This window comes from Lissotriton vulgaris, chromosome 6 (genome assembly GCF_964263255.1).
Source record: "Lissotriton vulgaris chromosome 6, aLisVul1.2, whole genome shotgun sequence".
NCBI lineage: Eukaryota > Metazoa > Chordata > Amphibia > Caudata > Salamandridae > Lissotriton > Lissotriton vulgaris.
Window position 1 is genome coordinate 1,656,969,933 of NC_141694.1, and position 19,072 is coordinate 1,656,989,004.

Sequence of the window (19,072 nt, forward strand, 5' to 3'; positions counted from 1 at the left end):
GTAAGTACCTTTTAAAACCACCTTTCCCTCTTTGTAGGCTGATTTCAGACCCAACAATGAGCTAAAGAGTCCTTTGCGGCACTCCTCAGTTTGTGACAGCACTTTACAAAGGTTTCTGACCTGACTAGGGATTTCCCTGCCAGTAAAAACTCGAGTCTTACTTGTGCAGTCAATGCCAGCCTCTGCAGCTGGAAAATTTGCTTGCATTGTAGGCTTGTCCAGTAGTCTGGCGTAAAAAGCTGCCATACGAAGGAGATGGGATCAGTTTATACCCAATTACTGTGACACGGGGTTTAGGATTGTATCTCCAGAGGTATTCTGTTAGGGTTGAACAGGCAAAAGTTAGGGGCATTGCTTTCCCTCTAATAACTTCCTTTTGCGGCGCATAAGTGCCCTTTAGTCTTAATTGACCCTCAAATGGACTCCAACTCCCCTTTTTGATTCTGGTATGATAGAAGTCAAGAAACTTGTAATATTAAAAATGTTTACAAAGTAATCTAGCTCCTCCCAAAATTAATATTATCACTCTTAACGCCACAAAAATATTTAGACAACACAATAAAGCATTTCTTATGTTGTCACATCTTTCAGGGTAGTTAAATAATGTTATCAATTAGTTGCAATAGATTTTCACTGCATAACACAGTCTACTATTTTCTACAGTTAGACACATGTGTTTAATTGTACAGACATTCTACAAAGTACAACATTTTTTAACTGTACCACAAAAAAGTTAAAAGCATACCTTATTGCTGATCTTTCCCCTAGCAAGTACATCTTCAATTCTTTGTTGCTACACCAGCTAAAACAGAAAGCAAACTACACATGAATTCACATAAGTCAGCTAACTAAAAATTATAAACTCTAAAACAATGTTTGCCATCTATTATTAACGTTTGCACCTGTACAACATTGGACAGTGACATGAATTAAAATAAAGAAATTTTGCTACAAACAGAAATGTTCCTGTCCTCCATACCATGAGCTGGATAAAACGGATATTAATCCTGGAAAATTGAATAAATTATATGTGGAGATCACACTTACAATCTTCTCAAAACTGTACAACAGGGGAACCTTCTCTATAGCCCATTCCTTTAAAAAACACAAAACAAAACCTAGCTTATCAAGATGTGGTGTGGAAGGTAGTGGGGGTGGGGGTGGGTGGGGGCAGGGAAGAGCAAACGTACTGGCTTCCTGAGGAAGAGGGAGCACCCATAATGAATTATCAGAAAGACCCACTGGCATGAGGTAACGTCCTCCCTTTGGACAATAATCTCAATCCTGATCCCTCATGAAGCATGGAAATCACTTAACATCGATCTACTACATTCAGATATTGCGGAGACTGCTACGCTTGCACAGGCTGCTGTCTAGCACTACCAGGTGAGCAATGGTTCTGGTTTGCTTGAATCTTTCTAATCAGCTGCCAGCTTGGACTCTAAAATATCTCTACAAATAAAAAGGTATTTCAATAAGACTTGCTTATAGAAACTGGTCGACTGCATTCATGTTCTGGCATGTTCAATGTCATTAATGTCTAACTTTTTCAAAGAAATGTGTGTACAGTGCCATAATGTTAGAAGCATAGTATGTTTGGAGCGTTAAGCTGTCCAATGCAAATGGGGGGGCATGGCCAAAATGGTAGGCGGGCTGGTCGCACATTAGTGAAATCCAGCTACCTGCCTGAGAAAGGCATACTGCAGAGCGACGGGCAGTCCCTGACTGCCACTACCCCCAAGCAAAATACAAAACACATCTCCTCTAGGTGGGCATGCCACACTTCAGGAGGCCAAGCAAGAACAATTGGCCACCTCAGCGGGCAGAAGCTCCTGTGCTACATGGACAATCTCTGGGCTCCAGCAAGAGCACGGGCTAATGCTGGAGACGAAGGGCGGGGATGGATGGTCTAAGAGTGGTATGGAATGACTAAGGAGTGAGGAGCCACAAAGACCCTGCACACTTTGAGACCCAATTCTACAGGCCTACGAACCAGCACCTACTAGAGCAACAAGCACCTTCAGCCCGGCAGCACATGTTCTACTGTCCCTGTACAGAGGCACTACCTACTGAGGGCCAAGAGAGAACGCCTGGGTGGAGACGCGGCTGATGTTCTGCGATGCGCACCCTTCACCCGGACTCTAGCAGACCACAGGCTGAACATCAAAGTAAGGAGGGGGCCCACAGAGTTGCTGGTATGGAATGCATTGCCTACGAGAGGAGGCGCTGAAATGGCAGTAAAGGAGGGTGCCCATGCGTCACTAAAAGCACCCTAGATCCCCCAAAATGTGAAACACTAGAAAGGGAAAAACAAACTAGGGTATGCAGAGAGACCGAATTGGACACCGCTGGAGCCACAGGATTTGGGGATCTGTAAGTGGGACCAGGAAGAATGATAGTTCAGGCAGATGACCACAGAGCCCAGATTGGAAGCTACAGTGGAGATCCTGGACAAACAGATAAGCACAAGAAACCTGAGGCAGACATGGTGATTGGCAGGCACCCTGCATACTGATGGGTACCCGCTACTAGTCAGGTGGAAGATGTGAGAAGTTGGCCTGATATATGATGCTCACTAGTTCTAGTGATCACCTTGTATCAGTCCAAACAACCCTTATGGTGATTGGTTGTAAGTCAACCTTATAGACCAGCTATTCTAATGGTAGCATGGACAAAGCAGTCTTAGGCTAAACTCTTTTGGCATGTGAAGCCAGCTGTTTTACCTCATATAACCCCTTGAACACCAAATGAAAGGACACCACACAGGTTGTTATGAAAATAAACAATATATTTATTACCAATAGAACACCTCTGAACTCTTTATGAGATCAGAGGGCTAAGCACATAACAAGACTCTTAAGAAAAATACGATAAATTGCACAAATTACAATGGTGCCCTAGGGGCACGACAAACCGTATACTAAGTAAATGGTATAAGGAAATCGATAGAAGAAATGAAGATGCCCAGAGGCTGTAGGATCGCTAGGACAATAGTACCCTAACCTTAGGTAAGGAGCAGGAGGCCCACGGGACGCGTGGGCAGAGTGTGAACTCACGCGAGATGCGGTACAAAGTCAATGGGCAGAACAATTTACAAAAAAGGTGAGTACGGACAGGTCCGACTGGTTACGACTAAAACTACAGGATACCTGGACACTAGGAGAGTCAATCTACCTTTGAGCACCGAAATGCTCTTGTTACCTCACCCACGGGCTGCGGGTGCATAGGTGTGAAAGTGTGTCGGGTTTCCGCGTTGAAGTCAATGGAGCCTTGAAGAAAGATGCTGCAGGCGACCAGGAGGATGATGTCCGGAGCGATCCAAGGGTGGATCGAGGAAGTTGGCGACCTGAAAGCAGAGGGGACAATGTTCACAGTCACGAGCCAGTGACCGGAGTGGAACCACGAAGGAACCAGATGCTGTCGTCGCAATCAGGTGAAGAGTGGACGCTTGACTCTGCAGCCACGTGGACCAGGAGGTGTCATCGACGACCAGGATGGAGGCACGAGCTGTCCCACGCAGGCTCTGGTTGTCGGCGGTGTCTGATCCGGATTCGGAGTCAACAGGCCTTGGCAAAGGTAACCCACCCGGGTGAGTGGAAATGGCGTCTGGTGCGGACCAGGAGGGTCCGGGGTGCTTCTCCTTTGCAGGGAAGCGAGGGCCAGTCTGGAGCAACCAGAACAGCAGTGTGGATTTCAAGGATCATCGTCTAGGAGGCCACTAGCCAGCCGGCAAGTGACCAGACAACGTGTCGAGCAGCAATCAAGCAAAAGGGCCCCACGCATTTCTCCAGGATGCTGGTCTTCTGTGCAGGAGCTGCTCGGGGCTGGGGCTTCTCAATCCCCAAAGCACTTTCTCGAGGATGCCTCTGAAGTCGTGCTGGAAGCGAAGTGCAGTTTCTCCAAGATGGCCGGTCCAACGTGTCTCGTCGCACCCACGGATCTCAGCTGTGCTGCAGATGTAGGTAGAGGTCTGGAAGTCCGGTTCTCGTCGGGCTCTGAAGTCTGGTTCCACCGGGAAGGACGACAAAGTGAACCGCTAGGACGCTTGATGGTGCCTGCTTGTGCAGGGTGGTCACTCCTTGGCCATAAGTGAGATTTCTTCAGTCTTCTGTGGAGCAGAATGTCGAAGTCCAGAGTTTCTTCTTTGTAGTTTCAAATCAGGATTAATCTAATTTGGAATGGGACCAGCTCCTACCTTTATTCTCCTAAAGGGGGCTGTACTGTGACTAGGTCCCTCCTATGGGTGGGGCCAGGAAGGGGGGTGGTTACACCCCCTATCCTTTGTCCGGTTTCGTGCCAGAGCTGGGGCTGGAGTGCACCAGCAACTGGTTTGAACCGGGGTATGCACAGGGACACCTTGTGTGCCCCAGGCATGTCTCATTCCTTTCAGTCTGTCCTACCTCAATACACAAAATCCTGTCTGGAGTGGTGCTAGCACCTCCCAAGGCAGGAAACCCTTTGTCCAGGCCTCCCTCGCTGGAAGGACTCCCAGCAGCAGGAGGTCAAACTCGGGTCTGTGGTGGCAGCATCCATTTTGTGATGCTGAGGCTCGGGTTAACTTTAACCGGGGTTCTTGGTTACATACATGTCGTGTCCCTCTAAAAGGGGGGAATGCTACCCCCGTCACCAGAACTGGCGAGGGGGTAGTATTCCAATTCGTATGTCACCTTACTCAACATGTTTTGATAATGCTATGCCAAAGTTAGCAATAACCGTGAGGATTATAATGCACTTAAGAGTATATGGTATAGCGTTATCATGGAAACAGCTAAAGGACATGGTTCCGAAAGCTGCAGACAGACTCAGCTCATGCTAGAGCACCATCTCACATAAGTCCAAGCACTCTGCCTTCAGGATTGATAAGGCCTGCCATAGGAGTGATTTATAGGAGTATATGTGTCCATTTTAGGGTTAGATATAGGTATACTATATCTAAAGCAAAGGGCGATTACACCACCTTGCCCCAGTTGTGTTACCAGCCAGTTGTGTCTGTTTAGATGGCCAGCCAGGGGTGGCATAATACATGCTGCAGCCCCTGGTAGGCCTTGGGTACACTTATGCCCTGGGTACCTATGGTACACTGTACAAGGACTTACAAGAGTGACCCAATACCAATTGGTAAATGCACCTAAAGTACATGGATGTCAATTAAGAGAGAGAACAGCTAGGCTGTGGGTCTGATTAGCAGGCCCACAGCCAGGGAAAGTCGTAAACCTGTGAAGCAAAAAGCAAAAATCTGGGGTGACCATAGGATTGCAGGCACTATTCTCCTACAGAAGATATGATTGCCTGTCACTTGGGCAGGCACCTGACAGGGGCACAACACCACGAAGCAAACATACAGCATGGAGAAGTCGAAGGGCCCTAAGATGGGCACAAATTTTGGATCAGGGGTGCTAACTCGGTCCACTAGCCCGATCAAGCACCCTCTAGCAGCAATGTGGAACAGATGCTGCCAACTCATATTGGGAAGTTTGATGCACTCCTGCAAGCGATTAAATAATTCAAATCAATTTTGGAACCTAAACTCGATGCCCTGACACTGGCAACCATGCGTCCATCGGTGTCTGAAATACAAAAACAAATAAAAGACTTTCAGATAGCTGTGATACCCAGAGCGAAAGCTGGCCAGACAAAGGGCAGCCCAAGGCGCAACAATGTGCAGATGATTGAGGGCCCAAGTATGGAGTGGTTCCCAGAACAATGGCTGGCAACCACGATACTAGAGGGGAACAAATCTATTTTTTTCTCTGTGGAACAGGCACATAGAGTACCTGCCTGGAAGCTGCATCCTGGGGCGCCTCTGAGACCATTGGTGGCTGAGTTGTTCAATTACTGAGGTAGGGACCACATCTTGTAGGCCATGAGAAATATGGGTCTGTGGCAGATGGAGAAAGGAAAGGTGAACATATTCCCAGAAATGCTGCTGGCTTTTCCAACCGTCAAACGAAAGGTATGGCAAATGGGCATTAAATACTCTCTCATGTATCTGGCTAAACATCGGTTGCTGGATTCAGAAATCACCGGCTGAGGTTCAGGAAACGCTGAATTCACTGACTCTTGGGGTATCTTTGCTTTGGTTAGGCTTTGGAGACAGCTTCTCCTCGAGCAGGACACAGGAGGCACAATCCTTCTACTTTGCTAGCCACCAGGTTCAGCAAGTGCAGTGCAGTCTGTCTTTGCTGGTTTCACAGTGCAGCTGGGCACTCCTTGTTCGGTCCTCTTCCAATCCAGTTCAAATTCGGGGTACCCTACTTATGCTCAGAAAATGCGCTCAACATTACAAAAGACAAGGGAACCCAAAGGAGTATTAGGTCCGGGACCTTGGGTAGTTATGTTTTTTCTAAAGACAGTGGTCCCTAGACAGTACGTGATATTTTCAAACAATAAATATAGACTGAATTGTTACTATATTCTTTGTCCAGCCGGACAGTATTTAATATAACGTAACAGAAATATAACTGTGAAAACGTGGCGTAAATTCAAGTGGGACAACACCTGTGTCCAACTACCACACTTAAAGCAAATCAAACAAGAAGGAAAAGGGTTGGAGGCAAGGGGAACAGGGTCTGCGGATCTAGCGAATGGATGAATAGAAATCCAATAGGTACACTATTGCTTCAAATCATACAGTTGCAAATTGTGAGCATATAGTGTATTGTGGTCGACGACGTTTCAAACTCTATTTTAGAAAACGGAGTTCATCTTCAGGACATAGAATACATGCCTTCAATTACAGCAATCATGAGACATAATCCACAACTGTGGGACAATAAATGAATGAAACGCTTAAAATGGAGGAAAGAAATGGAAGAAAAATGAGGGAGAAAAATAATAAACAGAAGATTAGGTTGGGCAGAGCAGAATAGTTGACACCATTACATGTATTAGGTTCGATCTATTAAAAATGGTGGTTATCCCAAAGCGAGCAGGGGACGTTTGGAAATAGAAAACATGTGAGAGGCGGATTGGGGAGGTACTCACAATCCTAAAGGGTGAAAGAAGGTAAGAGGAGGAAAAACCATTCGGGGCAGCTACGTGCCAAAAGATTGGGACAAGCAGTGATTTATGGAGAAGTGTCTAATGATAGGTAAACACGGCGCTTGTAATATTGCGACCTCGGGGTGATAAAGATCATGCGGGGAACTGGATGCATAGACATACAGCGAACTGGTGATCATGTGATCGTTTACTGATACAAACGCCTGGGATACAATAACAATTGTCTAATAAGTGATTGTAACAGCGCCTAAGAGATAGCGACCTGAGGTGAGTGGTATCAGATGCCTGGGGAAAAAACGACCTAAGGTAGAAGAACAGTATCAGACACATACCTGGTTGGGTATGACAGAGAGCGCCTTCACAAATGGAATGCGCGCTATCAGACGTATTGTCAAGTTTCTACAAGTCAATAACTCTAAAGGAGGGATAATGAGAGGTCAGAGCGGTTTATCCAAATAACATTAAAAGAAGTGGAAAGAATCCGTGTTTGGCTTACCGGGTTGGCAATCAGAAAGGGCTCATCTAGGAAGCGATGTCCTGTTTGGGGGAAGGAGGGAGGGGTTAGCCACGCGCAATTTAAGGGCATAGACACAGGTGCGGTGCACTAAGCAGTACAAACTATGGGCAGTGAAAAAACTTACCAGGCTAGATGGCGTAGGGGCCGAAATGGGGTCCTCTCTCGAGTTTGAGATGATGCTCATGGATGACGGGGAGTGGGAGGAGAACTAGCTTATTGCCTCAGAAGGGTCATGTGGGCAGAACATGTGACTCTGGATAAGCCAATGGCGCGATGGAGTGTTTGAATGGGAGGTTAAGTCGCGAGTGGCGGCCATCTTAAAGTGGAGTGCAAGATATAGTGAAAAAGGTAGGAAGTGAGTGAAACGTCCAAGTGTACATTTTCATGACCACTAGCGAGTGGCATACAGGACAGTCATGATTATAAAAGGAAACACCATCTATAACACAGTTTGGAACAGAATTACAATAAGGTTGTCCAGTCTTCAAGGCGGTTAAGGCCATTATGAATACTATGGGTCTTTAAAATCCATTTGAGCTCCTCCTTGTTTAGTAGTTGGTGGACCTCAGCACCTCTTGGGGGGATTTTTATAACAGAGATGATAGTCCATTTGAAGTCCATTTGAGGTCCATTTCAGTGTGTCCCATTTCTTGGAAATTATCCACCACGGGAGCATTCGGAGTCTTGCAACGAATCTGACTTCGGTGTTGGCACATCCTTATGCGTGCCTTTTGTGTAGTCTGGCCTATATATACCTTCTCACAGGGACAAAAAATGGCATAGATAACATTTACGCTGTTACAGTGGGTGAAGAAATCAATCCCATTCCTAGACTTGAAAATCCAACTCCATGAAGGAAAGCTCATAACTAGTCTCTACAGAAAGTCGACCGAGCGTAATACCTTGTTGAGTTATAAAAGCAACCATCCACGAGCCCTGCGAGACTCTCTGCCATACTCGCAGTTTCACACCAGAAAGTCCTGGAGAACGGAACGGCCGAAAAAGCCATCTCTCAGGACTTGGCTGTCCAGGTAGTAGTGTCTTGCAAACGTGTGCATTGACCACTGTGCCTCTCGAGGCCGGGTCACCCCTTGCCCCCTCACCTGCTCGCCTGCTGTCCCTGCCTGCCTGCCGCCTCGCCTGCTGTCCCTGCCTGCCGACTCTGTCGCCCCCCTGCACCCCCGAGCGGCCCAGCCACAGCTGAGCCGGCCGCTCGCCACTTTTTCCCGCCGCTGGCCCCCCGCGCCCCCGCCCACCACCGGCCCATTGGCCCAGCCCAGCAGACCCGCCCTCCCGTCCCCCTTCTTAAGGGGATTGCCTGGTAGCCGCAGGAGTGACCACTGTGCCTCTCGAGGCCGGGTCACCCCCTTGCCCCCTCACCTGCTCGCCTGCTGTCCCTGCCTGCCTGCCGCCACGCCTGCTGTCCCTGCCTGCCGACTCCGTCGCCCCCCTGCACCCCCGAGCGGCCCAGCCACAGCTGAGCCGGCCGCTCGCCACTTTTTCCCGCCGCTGGCCCCCCGCGGCCCCGCCCACCACCGGCCCATTGGCCCAGCCCAGCAGACCCGTCCTCCCGTCCCCCTTCTTAAGGGGATTGCCTGGTAGCCGCGGGAGTGACCACTGTGCCTCTCGAGGCCGGGTCACCCCCTTCCCCCTCACCTGCTGTCCCTGTCTGCCTGCCGCCTCGCCTGCTGTCCCTGCCTGCCGACTCCGTCGCCCCCCTGCACCCCCGAGCAGCCCAGCCACAGCTGAGCCGGCCGCTCGCCACTTTTTCCCGCCGCTGGCCCCCCGCGGCCCCGCCCCCCGCGGCCCCGCCCACCACCGGCCCATTGGCCCAGCCCAGCAGACCCGCCCTCCCGTCCCCCTTCTTATGACGACCTCTGAGCGACCGCACAGCGGACGCGCGCAGCGGAGCACCGATTGAGCGCCGAAGGTGCGCCAAAGGTAAGCCCGTCTGCGCCCGTCTGCGCCTGGACCGCGCCCAGCGCCAGGACCCCTGGCCCCCGCAGACCCCAGCCAACTCGCCGGACGTACGACGCCGCCACCCTCAGCGCACTAAACACCGGCCGAATCCCGGGATGCTACTGAGCCACCCCGAGACGAACCCACGGACCCTTCAGCTGTCACGCCTGCAAGTTCTCCTGCATCCGGACCTGCCCCGCACCTGCACCCGCCAAGCCGATCACCAGCAGCAACCACCTCAAGTGCATCCTACTCAAAACCCGCTCCGTCCACAGACACATCATCGAACTCTGGAACCTCCTCGACACCACAGATCCTGACGTCGCCTTCCTCACGGAAACCTGGATGAACGACTCCTCAGCGCCCGACATCGCCATCGCCATCGCCATACCAGAGGGCTACAAGATCACCCGAAGAGACCGAGGCAACCAGACGGGAGGAGGCATCGCCATCATCTACAGGAACACCATCCGCATCACGACCAACACCCTGACAACCGCCGAACACCTGCACTTCCAGATCCACACGGACCCCAGAACAACCCTCAGAGGCACCCTCATCTACCGACCCCCGGGACCACGCACACAATTCAGCGAAGACATCGCCGACTTCATCAGCCCGCTCGTCCTCCCTTCCGCTGACTACATCCTCCTGGGGGACATCAACTTCCACCTGGAGAACAACAACGATCGCAACACCACCACCCTGCTTGACAACCTCGCCAACCGCGGACTCAAGCAGCTGGTGAACACCCCCACCCACCTCGCCGGACACACACTCGACGCTGTCTTCTCATCCAGCAAGGACATCGTCTTCAGCCACGCCACCGGACTCCACTGGACGGACCACAGCTGCGTCCACTTCACTTTCAGAAGATCCACGATCCACCACCACCAGCAACAGGTTGCTCGAAGAAACTGGAACAAGATCACAGCAGACCAGCTCGCCGCTTCCCTGAGCCAGCACCCTCCCGCCAGCTCAGCGAACCCCAGCCAGGCCGCCGATAACCTCACAAAGTGGATCAGCAACTGCGCAGACGACCTCGCCCCTCTGAGGACCCCGCCTAGCAGACCCGGCAGCAAGAAGGCCCCATGGTTCACCGACGAACTCAAGAGCTCCAAGAAGAACTGCCGAGCCCTCGAGAAAGCCTGGAGAAGGGAGCCAACACCGGACAACATGACCACCCTCAAGCTCGCCACCCGGAAGCACCATCAACTGATCCGCGCCACCAACAAAACAGCATTCAAGGACCGGCTGGACAACAACGCACACAACTGCAAGGAACTTTTCAACATCGTGAAAGAGCTCTCCAACCCCAACGCCGGAAACAACGACATCACCCCGTCGCAAGACCTCTGCAACTCCCTCGCCTCCTACTTCCACAACAAGATCGCGGACATACACAACAGCTTCAGCCCACAAACAACGCTCCCAACGACCGCACCAACGCCCCCCACCACCACCCTCAGCGCCTGGACCCAGATCAACACAGAAGACACCATCTGCACGATGAACTCTATCCACTCCGGATCCCCGACCGACCCGTGCCCCCACCACGTCTTCAACAAGGCCGACGCTGTCATCGCACCCCACCTGCGGGACATCATCAACTCCTCCTTCGACACCGCCACCTTCCCGGAGAGCTGGAAGCACGCCGAACTCAGCGCTCTACTAAAGAAACCAACAGCGGACCCCACCGAACTCAAGAATTACCGCCCCATCTCGCTCCTCCCGTTCCCAGCCAAAGTCATCGAGAAGACCGTCAACAAGCAGCTGGCCGCCTTCCTCGAGACGAATGGATCCCTCGACCCCTCTCAGTCTGGCTTCCGAGCCAACCACAGCACCGAGACCGCCCTCATCGCTGCCACCGATGACATCCGAGCCCTGCTGGACAACGGTGAAACAGCGGCCCTCATCCTCCTAGACCTCTCCGCGGCGTTCGACACTGTCTGCCACCGCACCCTAGTGCAGCGCCTCAGCAACATCGGAATCCAGGAAAAGGCACTGGAGTGGATCATCTCCTTCCTCGCTGGAAGGACACAGAGAGTCCGCCTACCACCGTTCAGATCTGCAGCCACGGAAGTCATCCGCTGCGTTCCTCAGGGCTCCTCTCTCAGCCCCACTCTCTTCAACGTCTACATGAGCCCCCTTGCGGCCATCGCACGCCAACACAACCTCAACATCATCTCCTACGCCGACGACACCCAGCTGATCCTCTCCCTGACCAACGACCCCGCCGCCGCCAGAACCAACCTCCACGAAGGGATGAAAGACGTAGCCGAGTGGATGACGACCAGCCACCTGAAACTGAACTCAGACAAGACGGAAGTCCTCATCCTGGGCTCCTCGCCCTCCGCCTGGGACGACTCCTGGTGGCCCCCCGCCCTGGGCACCGCACCCAAACCGACAGACCACGCACGCAACCTGGGCTTCATCCTGGACTCCTCCCTCTCCATGACCAGACAAGTCAACACCGTCTCCGCGTCCTGTTTTACCATCCTGCGAATGTTACGGAAGATCTTCCGGTGGATCCCCACCGAGACCAGGAAGACGGTCACCCAGGCCCTCGTCACCAGCCGACTACGGCAACGCCCTCTACGCCGGAACCACCGCCAAGCTCCAGAGGAGACTCCAGCGGATCCAGAACGCCTCAGCCAGACTCATCCTTGACATCCCCCGAAGCAGCCACATCTCCGGACATCTGAGAGACCTGCACTGGCTCCCCGTCAACAAGAGAGTCACCTTCCGCCTCCTCACCCACGCACACAAAGCTCTACACGACCAAGGCCCGAGCTACCTCAACAACCGCCTCAACTTCTACGCTCCCAAACGCCACCTCCGATCGACCTACCACGCCCTCGCCGCCGTACCCCGCATCCGAAGAGCGACAACAGGAGGAAGGTCCTTCTCCTACCTGGCTGCCAAGACCTGGAACACCCTCCCGACCAACCTTCGCCTGACCCAAGACCACCTCCCCTTCAGGAAGAAACTCAAGACCTGGTTGTTCAAGCAGTAGCGGCAAGCCCCCCCCCCCCCGCCCCCCCCCCAAGCGCCTTGAGACCCTCCGGGTAAGTAGTGCGCTCTATAAATGCCTTGATTGATTGATTGATTGATCGAGGCCCACGTAGCTGCCTGACAGATGTCCTGCAAGGGGACTTCCCGACCCATGGCAGTAGTAGCCGCCGTGGCCGGAGTGGAATGGGCCCTCAGCCCAACAGGAGGCTCCTTTTTAGCCAAAGAGTAGCATACCTTGATGCACAACCCGACCCACCGAGAGATGGTCCGCTTGTGCACCGCCCGACCTTTCATAGCGCCCACGTAACCAACAAAGAGTTGGTCATCCACCCGGAACTGGCGTGTAAGATCCAAATAGAATAAGAGCGCATGTTTTGGGTCCAGACGGCGGAGCCTCTCTTCCTCTTTCGAGGACTGCGGAGGCAGAAAGAAGGTGGGCAAGGTGATGGACTTCCCGATGTGGTAGGCTGTGACTACCTTGGGCAGGAAAGAGGTTCGAGTCCGCAACACAACTTTGTCCGGATGGACAGAAAGGAAAGGAGGTTTAGAGAAAAGAGCCTGGAGCTCACTCACCCTCCTGGCAGAGGTGATGGCAACCAGGAATGCAGTCTTGAGAGTTAGGAGACGAAGAGGACAGTTATGAAGTGGCTCGAAAGGAGCGCACATCAGATACGTCAGAACAAGGTTCAAGTCCCACTGAGGCATCACAAAAGGAACAGGAGAAAACATATGAGTGATGCCCTTCAAAAACCTATTTACAACTGGGGACTTGAACAAAGAGGGCTTATCAGGGAGCCTTAAGAAGGCGGAAATAGCAGAGAGGTAGCCCTTGATAGTGCCCAGAGCAGAGCCCTGCTGGGCAAGAGAAAGAAGAAAGAGGAGAACCTCTGAAAGAGGGGCATAAAGGGGATCCCACAGCCTTTGCTGTGCCCCATGCCACAAATTTGTTCCACCTGCAGGTGTATACCGATTTTGTGGAGGGACGCCTGGCTGCCAGAATCACATTAGAGACTTCAGGAGGCAAGTCAAATGGCCTCAACTGCCGCCGCTCAATCTCCACGCATGTAAGTGGAGACTGGACAGGTTCGGGTGGAGGACCGTCCACTGCTGCTGCGACAGAAGGTCCTCCTGAAGAGGCAGACGAATCGGGGATCGACAGACATGCTGAGTAGTTCGGGATACCAGTATATATTTGTGCCCAGTCCGGAGCCACAAGGATAACTTGGGCCCGGTCGTGTCTGATCTTCTTCAGCACTGTGGGCAGAAGTGGTATAGGCGGAAAGGCGTACAACAGACCGCAGCTCCACTCGCGCTGAAAAGCGGCTCCCAGTGAGTGCCGCTTTGGAAATTCCAACGCGCAGAACTGATAACATTGCGCGTTCTCTTCTGTGGCGAATAGATCTAACCAAGGCTCTCCCCACTGCTGAAAGCGGCCTTGCGCCACGTCCAAGTTCAGACGCCATTCGTGATCCATCATGCCCCGACGGCTGAGTTCGTCCGCCCTGGCGTTCAGGAAACCTGCCAGGTGTTGAACCACCAGGGTGACGCCCTGGTGTGCCAGCCACTGCCAGAGGCGCAGAGCACACCCCGCCCTGTTTGTTGCAGTACCACATGGCGGTGGTGTTGTCCGTGAACACCTGCACTACACTTCCCCAGACAGAGGGGAGGAATGCCTTCGGTGCAAGCTGGATCGCCTGCAGCTCCAGAAGGTTGATGTGGAGCCGGGACTCCGCCGGAGACCAGAGGCCTCTGATCTCCACCTCTCCCATGTGGCCCCCCCAGCCCTGGAGGGACGCGTCCGTTACAACTACGTGCTCCGGTTGGGGTAGGGAGAGGGATCTGCCGCTGACCCAATCGCGGTCCATGAGCCACCACTGCAACTGTCTTGCAGTGCCCTCAGAGATCAAGACATGGTCGGACAAGTTGCCCTGATGCTGGGCCCACTGAAACTTCAGGTCCCACTGCAGAGCCCGCATCCGCCACCTGTAGTGATGCGCCAGAAGGATGCAGGAGGCCATCAGCCCCAGAAGCCGCAGCATCAACCTGACTGAGACTCGGGATAACGGCTGAAAGATCGGAATCAGAGCCTGAATATCCCGAACTCGCTGTTCGGGAGCATAAACCCGAAAATGCGCCGAGTCTAGAACCGCTCCGATGAAGAGGAGCTTCTGAGAGGGACACAGGTGTGACCTCGGCACATTGATGGAGAACCCCAGCAGGTGCAGGAGGTCGGCCGTAGTCTGGAGGTGGCTGACGACTGTCTGGGGCGAGCCCACCTTCAACAACCAGTCGTCGAGGTAGGGGAAGACTGAAACCCTTAACCTGCGCAGATGAGCTGCGACAACTGCCATCACTTTCGTGAACACCCGTGGGGCGCCGGAAAGGCCGAAGGGGAGCACGGTAAACTGAAAGTGCTCGTGGCCTACCGTGAACCGCAGGTAACGCCGGTGGGCCGGCAGGACGGGGATGTGAAAATAAGCATCCTGCAAGTCCAACTCTACCATCCAGTCTCCCGGGTCCAGGGCAGCTAAGACCTGAGCCAAAGTCAGCATCTTGAACTTCTCCTTCCGGAGGAAGCCGTTGACGTTCCGCAGTTCCAAGATAGGGTGTAGGCCATCTTTGCCCTTCTTGGGAACCAGAAAGTAGTGGGAGTAACAACTACACCCTACATTTGGCCCAGGAACGTGCTCAATGGCCCCCTTGGCCAAGAGGGCCGTAACTTCCTCTCGCAGAAGTTTCAAGTGATCCCCCGACACGCGGTGGTACTGCGGTGACATGGCTGGAGGGGTTGCCTCGAAGGGGAGGGAGTAACCCCTTTGGACGATTTGTGGGCTAGGTCTCATGATTACTGTAATTGAAGGCATGTATTCTATGTCCTGAAGATGAACTCTGTATTCTAAAATAGAGTTCGAAACATCGTCGATCACAATACACTATAAGCTCACAATTTGCAACTGTATGATTTGAAGCAATAGTGTACCTATTGGATTTCTGTTCATCTATTTACTAGATCCGCAGACCCTGTTCCCCTTGCCTCCAACCCTTTTCCTTCTTGTTTGATTTGATTTAAGTGTGGTAGTTGGACACCGTTGTTGTCCCACTTGAATTTACGCCACATTTTCACGGTTATATTTCTGTTATGTTATATTAAATACTGTCCGGATGGACAAAGAATATAGAAACTATTCAGTCTATATTTATTGTTTGAAAATATCACGTATGTCTAGGGACCACTATCTTCAAGCTTGACTCACAAATACATAGTCAAGCAGGCCCCGAGACCAAGGTCCGGGATTGCTGATTGATAGGTCACAGGTGGGATGGTGCATAGATTGCAAGCCGGTACTCCAGCAGGAAAGTCATGCCCAAACCCACGGATAGGCGCAGCAACATTACTATGGTCAAGGGAGATTGACCCAATAATGCAGACATGTCCGAAGGGGGTACGCGCGCTCCTAAAACACCATAAAAAGTCAGATGCCACATGAGTTACAAACATATAGCCAATCAGGACCTAGCATGCGCAGTTATCACATGCTCCCCATGCCGGACATCTGGACACGTTATCCACAGGCCACTCTGTGTCCACGCGAGGTTGAGTCCCACCTGTGGCAACCATTAGACAATTAATTTATGACTCCAAAGGCAGCAACCAACATTCCTCACCATCGTTAGTATGCCAGCAAATTTTAAAACCCATTGTGTTTTGTATAAAAGAAGGATATATACCGATAGTAAATTGAGACAGTCCTCAGATCATGTGCCTGTAACTATTCTTCTGGCCGTTAAATTTAATTAACCAAATTCTTCCTCTTTTGCTCTTTTTCCAAATACCTCTTGTCTTCTATTATTTAAGAAACAAACACCACATTAATGACCTAGACTTTGTTGGCACTTATCGACTCTGGCAATTTCTTCAGGGCGTCATATATATTAAAGCCACTGCATAAGGACAGACAAGTCTTCGCAACCTCACTCGGCCATCTGTACTCGTACCAGCCGGTAGGGTAGTGATCTTATGGGACAGCAACCCCGAATGTGGGTCGTTGATCCTTCCCCTTCAATTTTGCGCGATAGAAGAAGGTAAACGACATGAACCCCGCCTGTCTGTCCTTATGCAGTGGCTTTAATATATTTGACGCCCTGAAGAAATTTCCAAAAAATCGATGGCAATGAAACATGTCGGCAAGTAAAGTGGTGTTGGTTGGATAGTTAGTGACCACACTCACTTTTTTTAGGTCCCACACCCAACACAAGAGCCAGAATAAAATTGCATATCTGTGTTGTCGTGTGCATTTTATATGTTGTTTTTGACACTTTATTGGTTGTCCTGTGGTCTACCCTCACTGCATATTCACACAAAATACTTATTTCTGTTTGTGCTGTCTGGACACAATTTTTCTTTCCCGAGCTTGATGGTGCCAATGATGAGAACAGGGCAATCCTGGTGAGTACCTGCCAGGTTCCCGTTGGTGGTGTGCCCGTGAGGTGCCATCTCGCTACTACACACTTTTTTGTATCGTGTCTTGGGTACAGTTTTGACACTAAGGTGTGTGTTTGTTATATGTCTCCGATTTGGAATTTTACTGTTACCATGAGGGAATGGGCGATTATTAAAGGAGGCACACTTTTAGGACATTCCGACTACCCCAACAATTAATGAAAGGGGAGGAATTTTGTAATATTGATGCAACATATAGTATACCTAAAAAGAATCACAAGAGTCGATAAGTGCCAACAAAGTCTAGGTCATTAATGTGGTGTTTGTTTTTTGAGTGGAGGGCGACCTATGACTAGCTTTACCCTCTAAGCTCCCGGTAGTTTCAATTCTATTATTTAAGGTCTGGTTGGAAAGCATCAGCTCCCTTACAGAAGCAAAAAACCAGCCTCAGTCCAAAAACATTGGGGAGTCGCTCAATTGGTACCAATGTACTGGTGTGCAGCATAACAGTCAGAGAAAGCAGAAAAAACAACAGTACCCAGAGGGCGAAGAAACTGGTCTCCCATGAGGCAGACAGGAACCTAGACCACGAGATTGTCAGTAAGGGATTGAGAAAAGGCACAGACAGAAGCCTGTCGCCAGAAGCACACATCGCCATTAACCAACACCTTCTACCAACAAGAGAATGCCATGAATAAGACGTGCACAGTAATGCTACCTAAAGAAGCAAGTGTGCCAGAAATGGAAGTAAGAACTCACCCCCAGAAAAACAGCTGGTGGGGAGCTCAACACCAGTGCTACAAATGTGAGAAAGAACCCACACCCAAAGAAACATCTGGGGTGGAGCACAGATTCGGTGGCAGAAAGTTATAGACAAGAGCCACTCTTTGAAGAATCCAGAAATAGGCACAGGGCAGGAGCAGAAAAATGGAACCCCCAGTCCTGCAAGAAGCAAGGGTCCGTAGACGCTAGGGAAGTGGGGTAGGAGGCAACATACAGCTGAGACTGATCCGGCGGGAACTCCCCTCGCCATAGGCAAGAACCCAGACAGTGCTTGAGCAACAAGAAAAAACGTGGAGCACAACCTGTGTGCACCAATACAGCGAGTATTTGCAGAATGCAGAAGAGACTGTTCCGGAACGGAACAGAGGGACCTGCCTCCCAGGGGCGCATGTCCACCTGTAGACAGGCAAGACAGACACAGTGAGTCTGCAAGAACACGCCAAGAAAAAAAAGGCGTGACAAAACCCCAACCAAACAGCAGGGAAGGACACCCTGAGGCGTGGATGCCTACGGACGAACCGTAGATGACCCATGGTAACCCCTGGAGAGAGACCAAGCCCATGGCTCTCACCAGAGGAGACATCCTACAACAGTAGGAAGAGTCAACTTGTGGCAAAACTTCCAGGTAAGGAAGAGTAGCAATATAACTGCCAACAAATACCCCACATAGGGTAAGGCACAACCCTACAAAAGAAGGGTTCCTCTAGAGACAAGCTCGAGTACAGAGGCTCCAAAAAAAGGTAAACACAGCTAAACCAGCTGTACCAGAATAAGGAAATAACACGGCTGAACAGCCACACAGCTCAGAACAGCTGTAACCCAGAACGGGTAACAGAGAAGAAAGTGACGGCACTGTCACGAAACCAAAAATCCTCCACAAGGATTAAAACCGTTGTAGGAAGGTGGATATCTGATTATGGTTGCCCCCAACTTTTTGCCTAGTGTTTTGCTGGTTTTCGACATAGTTGGCCTGGGATCCTGCTATTCAGGACCCCAGGCTTCCTGCTCTCTCTGTTAAAATGGACTCCATGTACCTTAGGTACATATATAATTGGTATTGGGTCACTCCTGTAAGTCCTTGTACAGTGTACCATAGGTACCCAGGGCATAAGTGCACCAAAGGCCTACCAGGGGCTGCAGCATGTATTATGCCACTCCTGGCTGGCCATCCAAAGCTGACACAACTGGCAGCTAACACAGCTGGGGCAAGGTGGTGTAATCGCCCTTTGCTTTAGATATAGTATACCTATACCTAACCCTAAAATGGACACATATCCTCCTATAAGTCACTCCTATGGCAGGCCTTAACAATCCTGGAGGCAGAGTGCTTGGAATTATGTGAGATGGTGCTATAG

General features: G+C 51.3%; 1 protein-coding gene across 3 annotated transcripts in view; it reads right to left on the reverse strand.

Annotated features, from left to right (window-relative positions):
• UBR2 (ubiquitin protein ligase E3 component n-recognin 2) overlaps positions 1-19,072 on the reverse strand; it is a 1,804,160-nt gene that overhangs the window by 187,160 nt on the left and 1,597,928 nt on the right. For all 3 annotated transcript variants that reach the window (XM_086927821.1, XM_086927820.1, XM_086927822.1), the window contains one exon: positions 746-802. In XM_086927821.1, the coding sequence (XP_086783947.1) occupies positions 746-802 (57 nt within the window). The remainder of the gene's footprint in view (positions 1-745; positions 803-19,072) is intronic.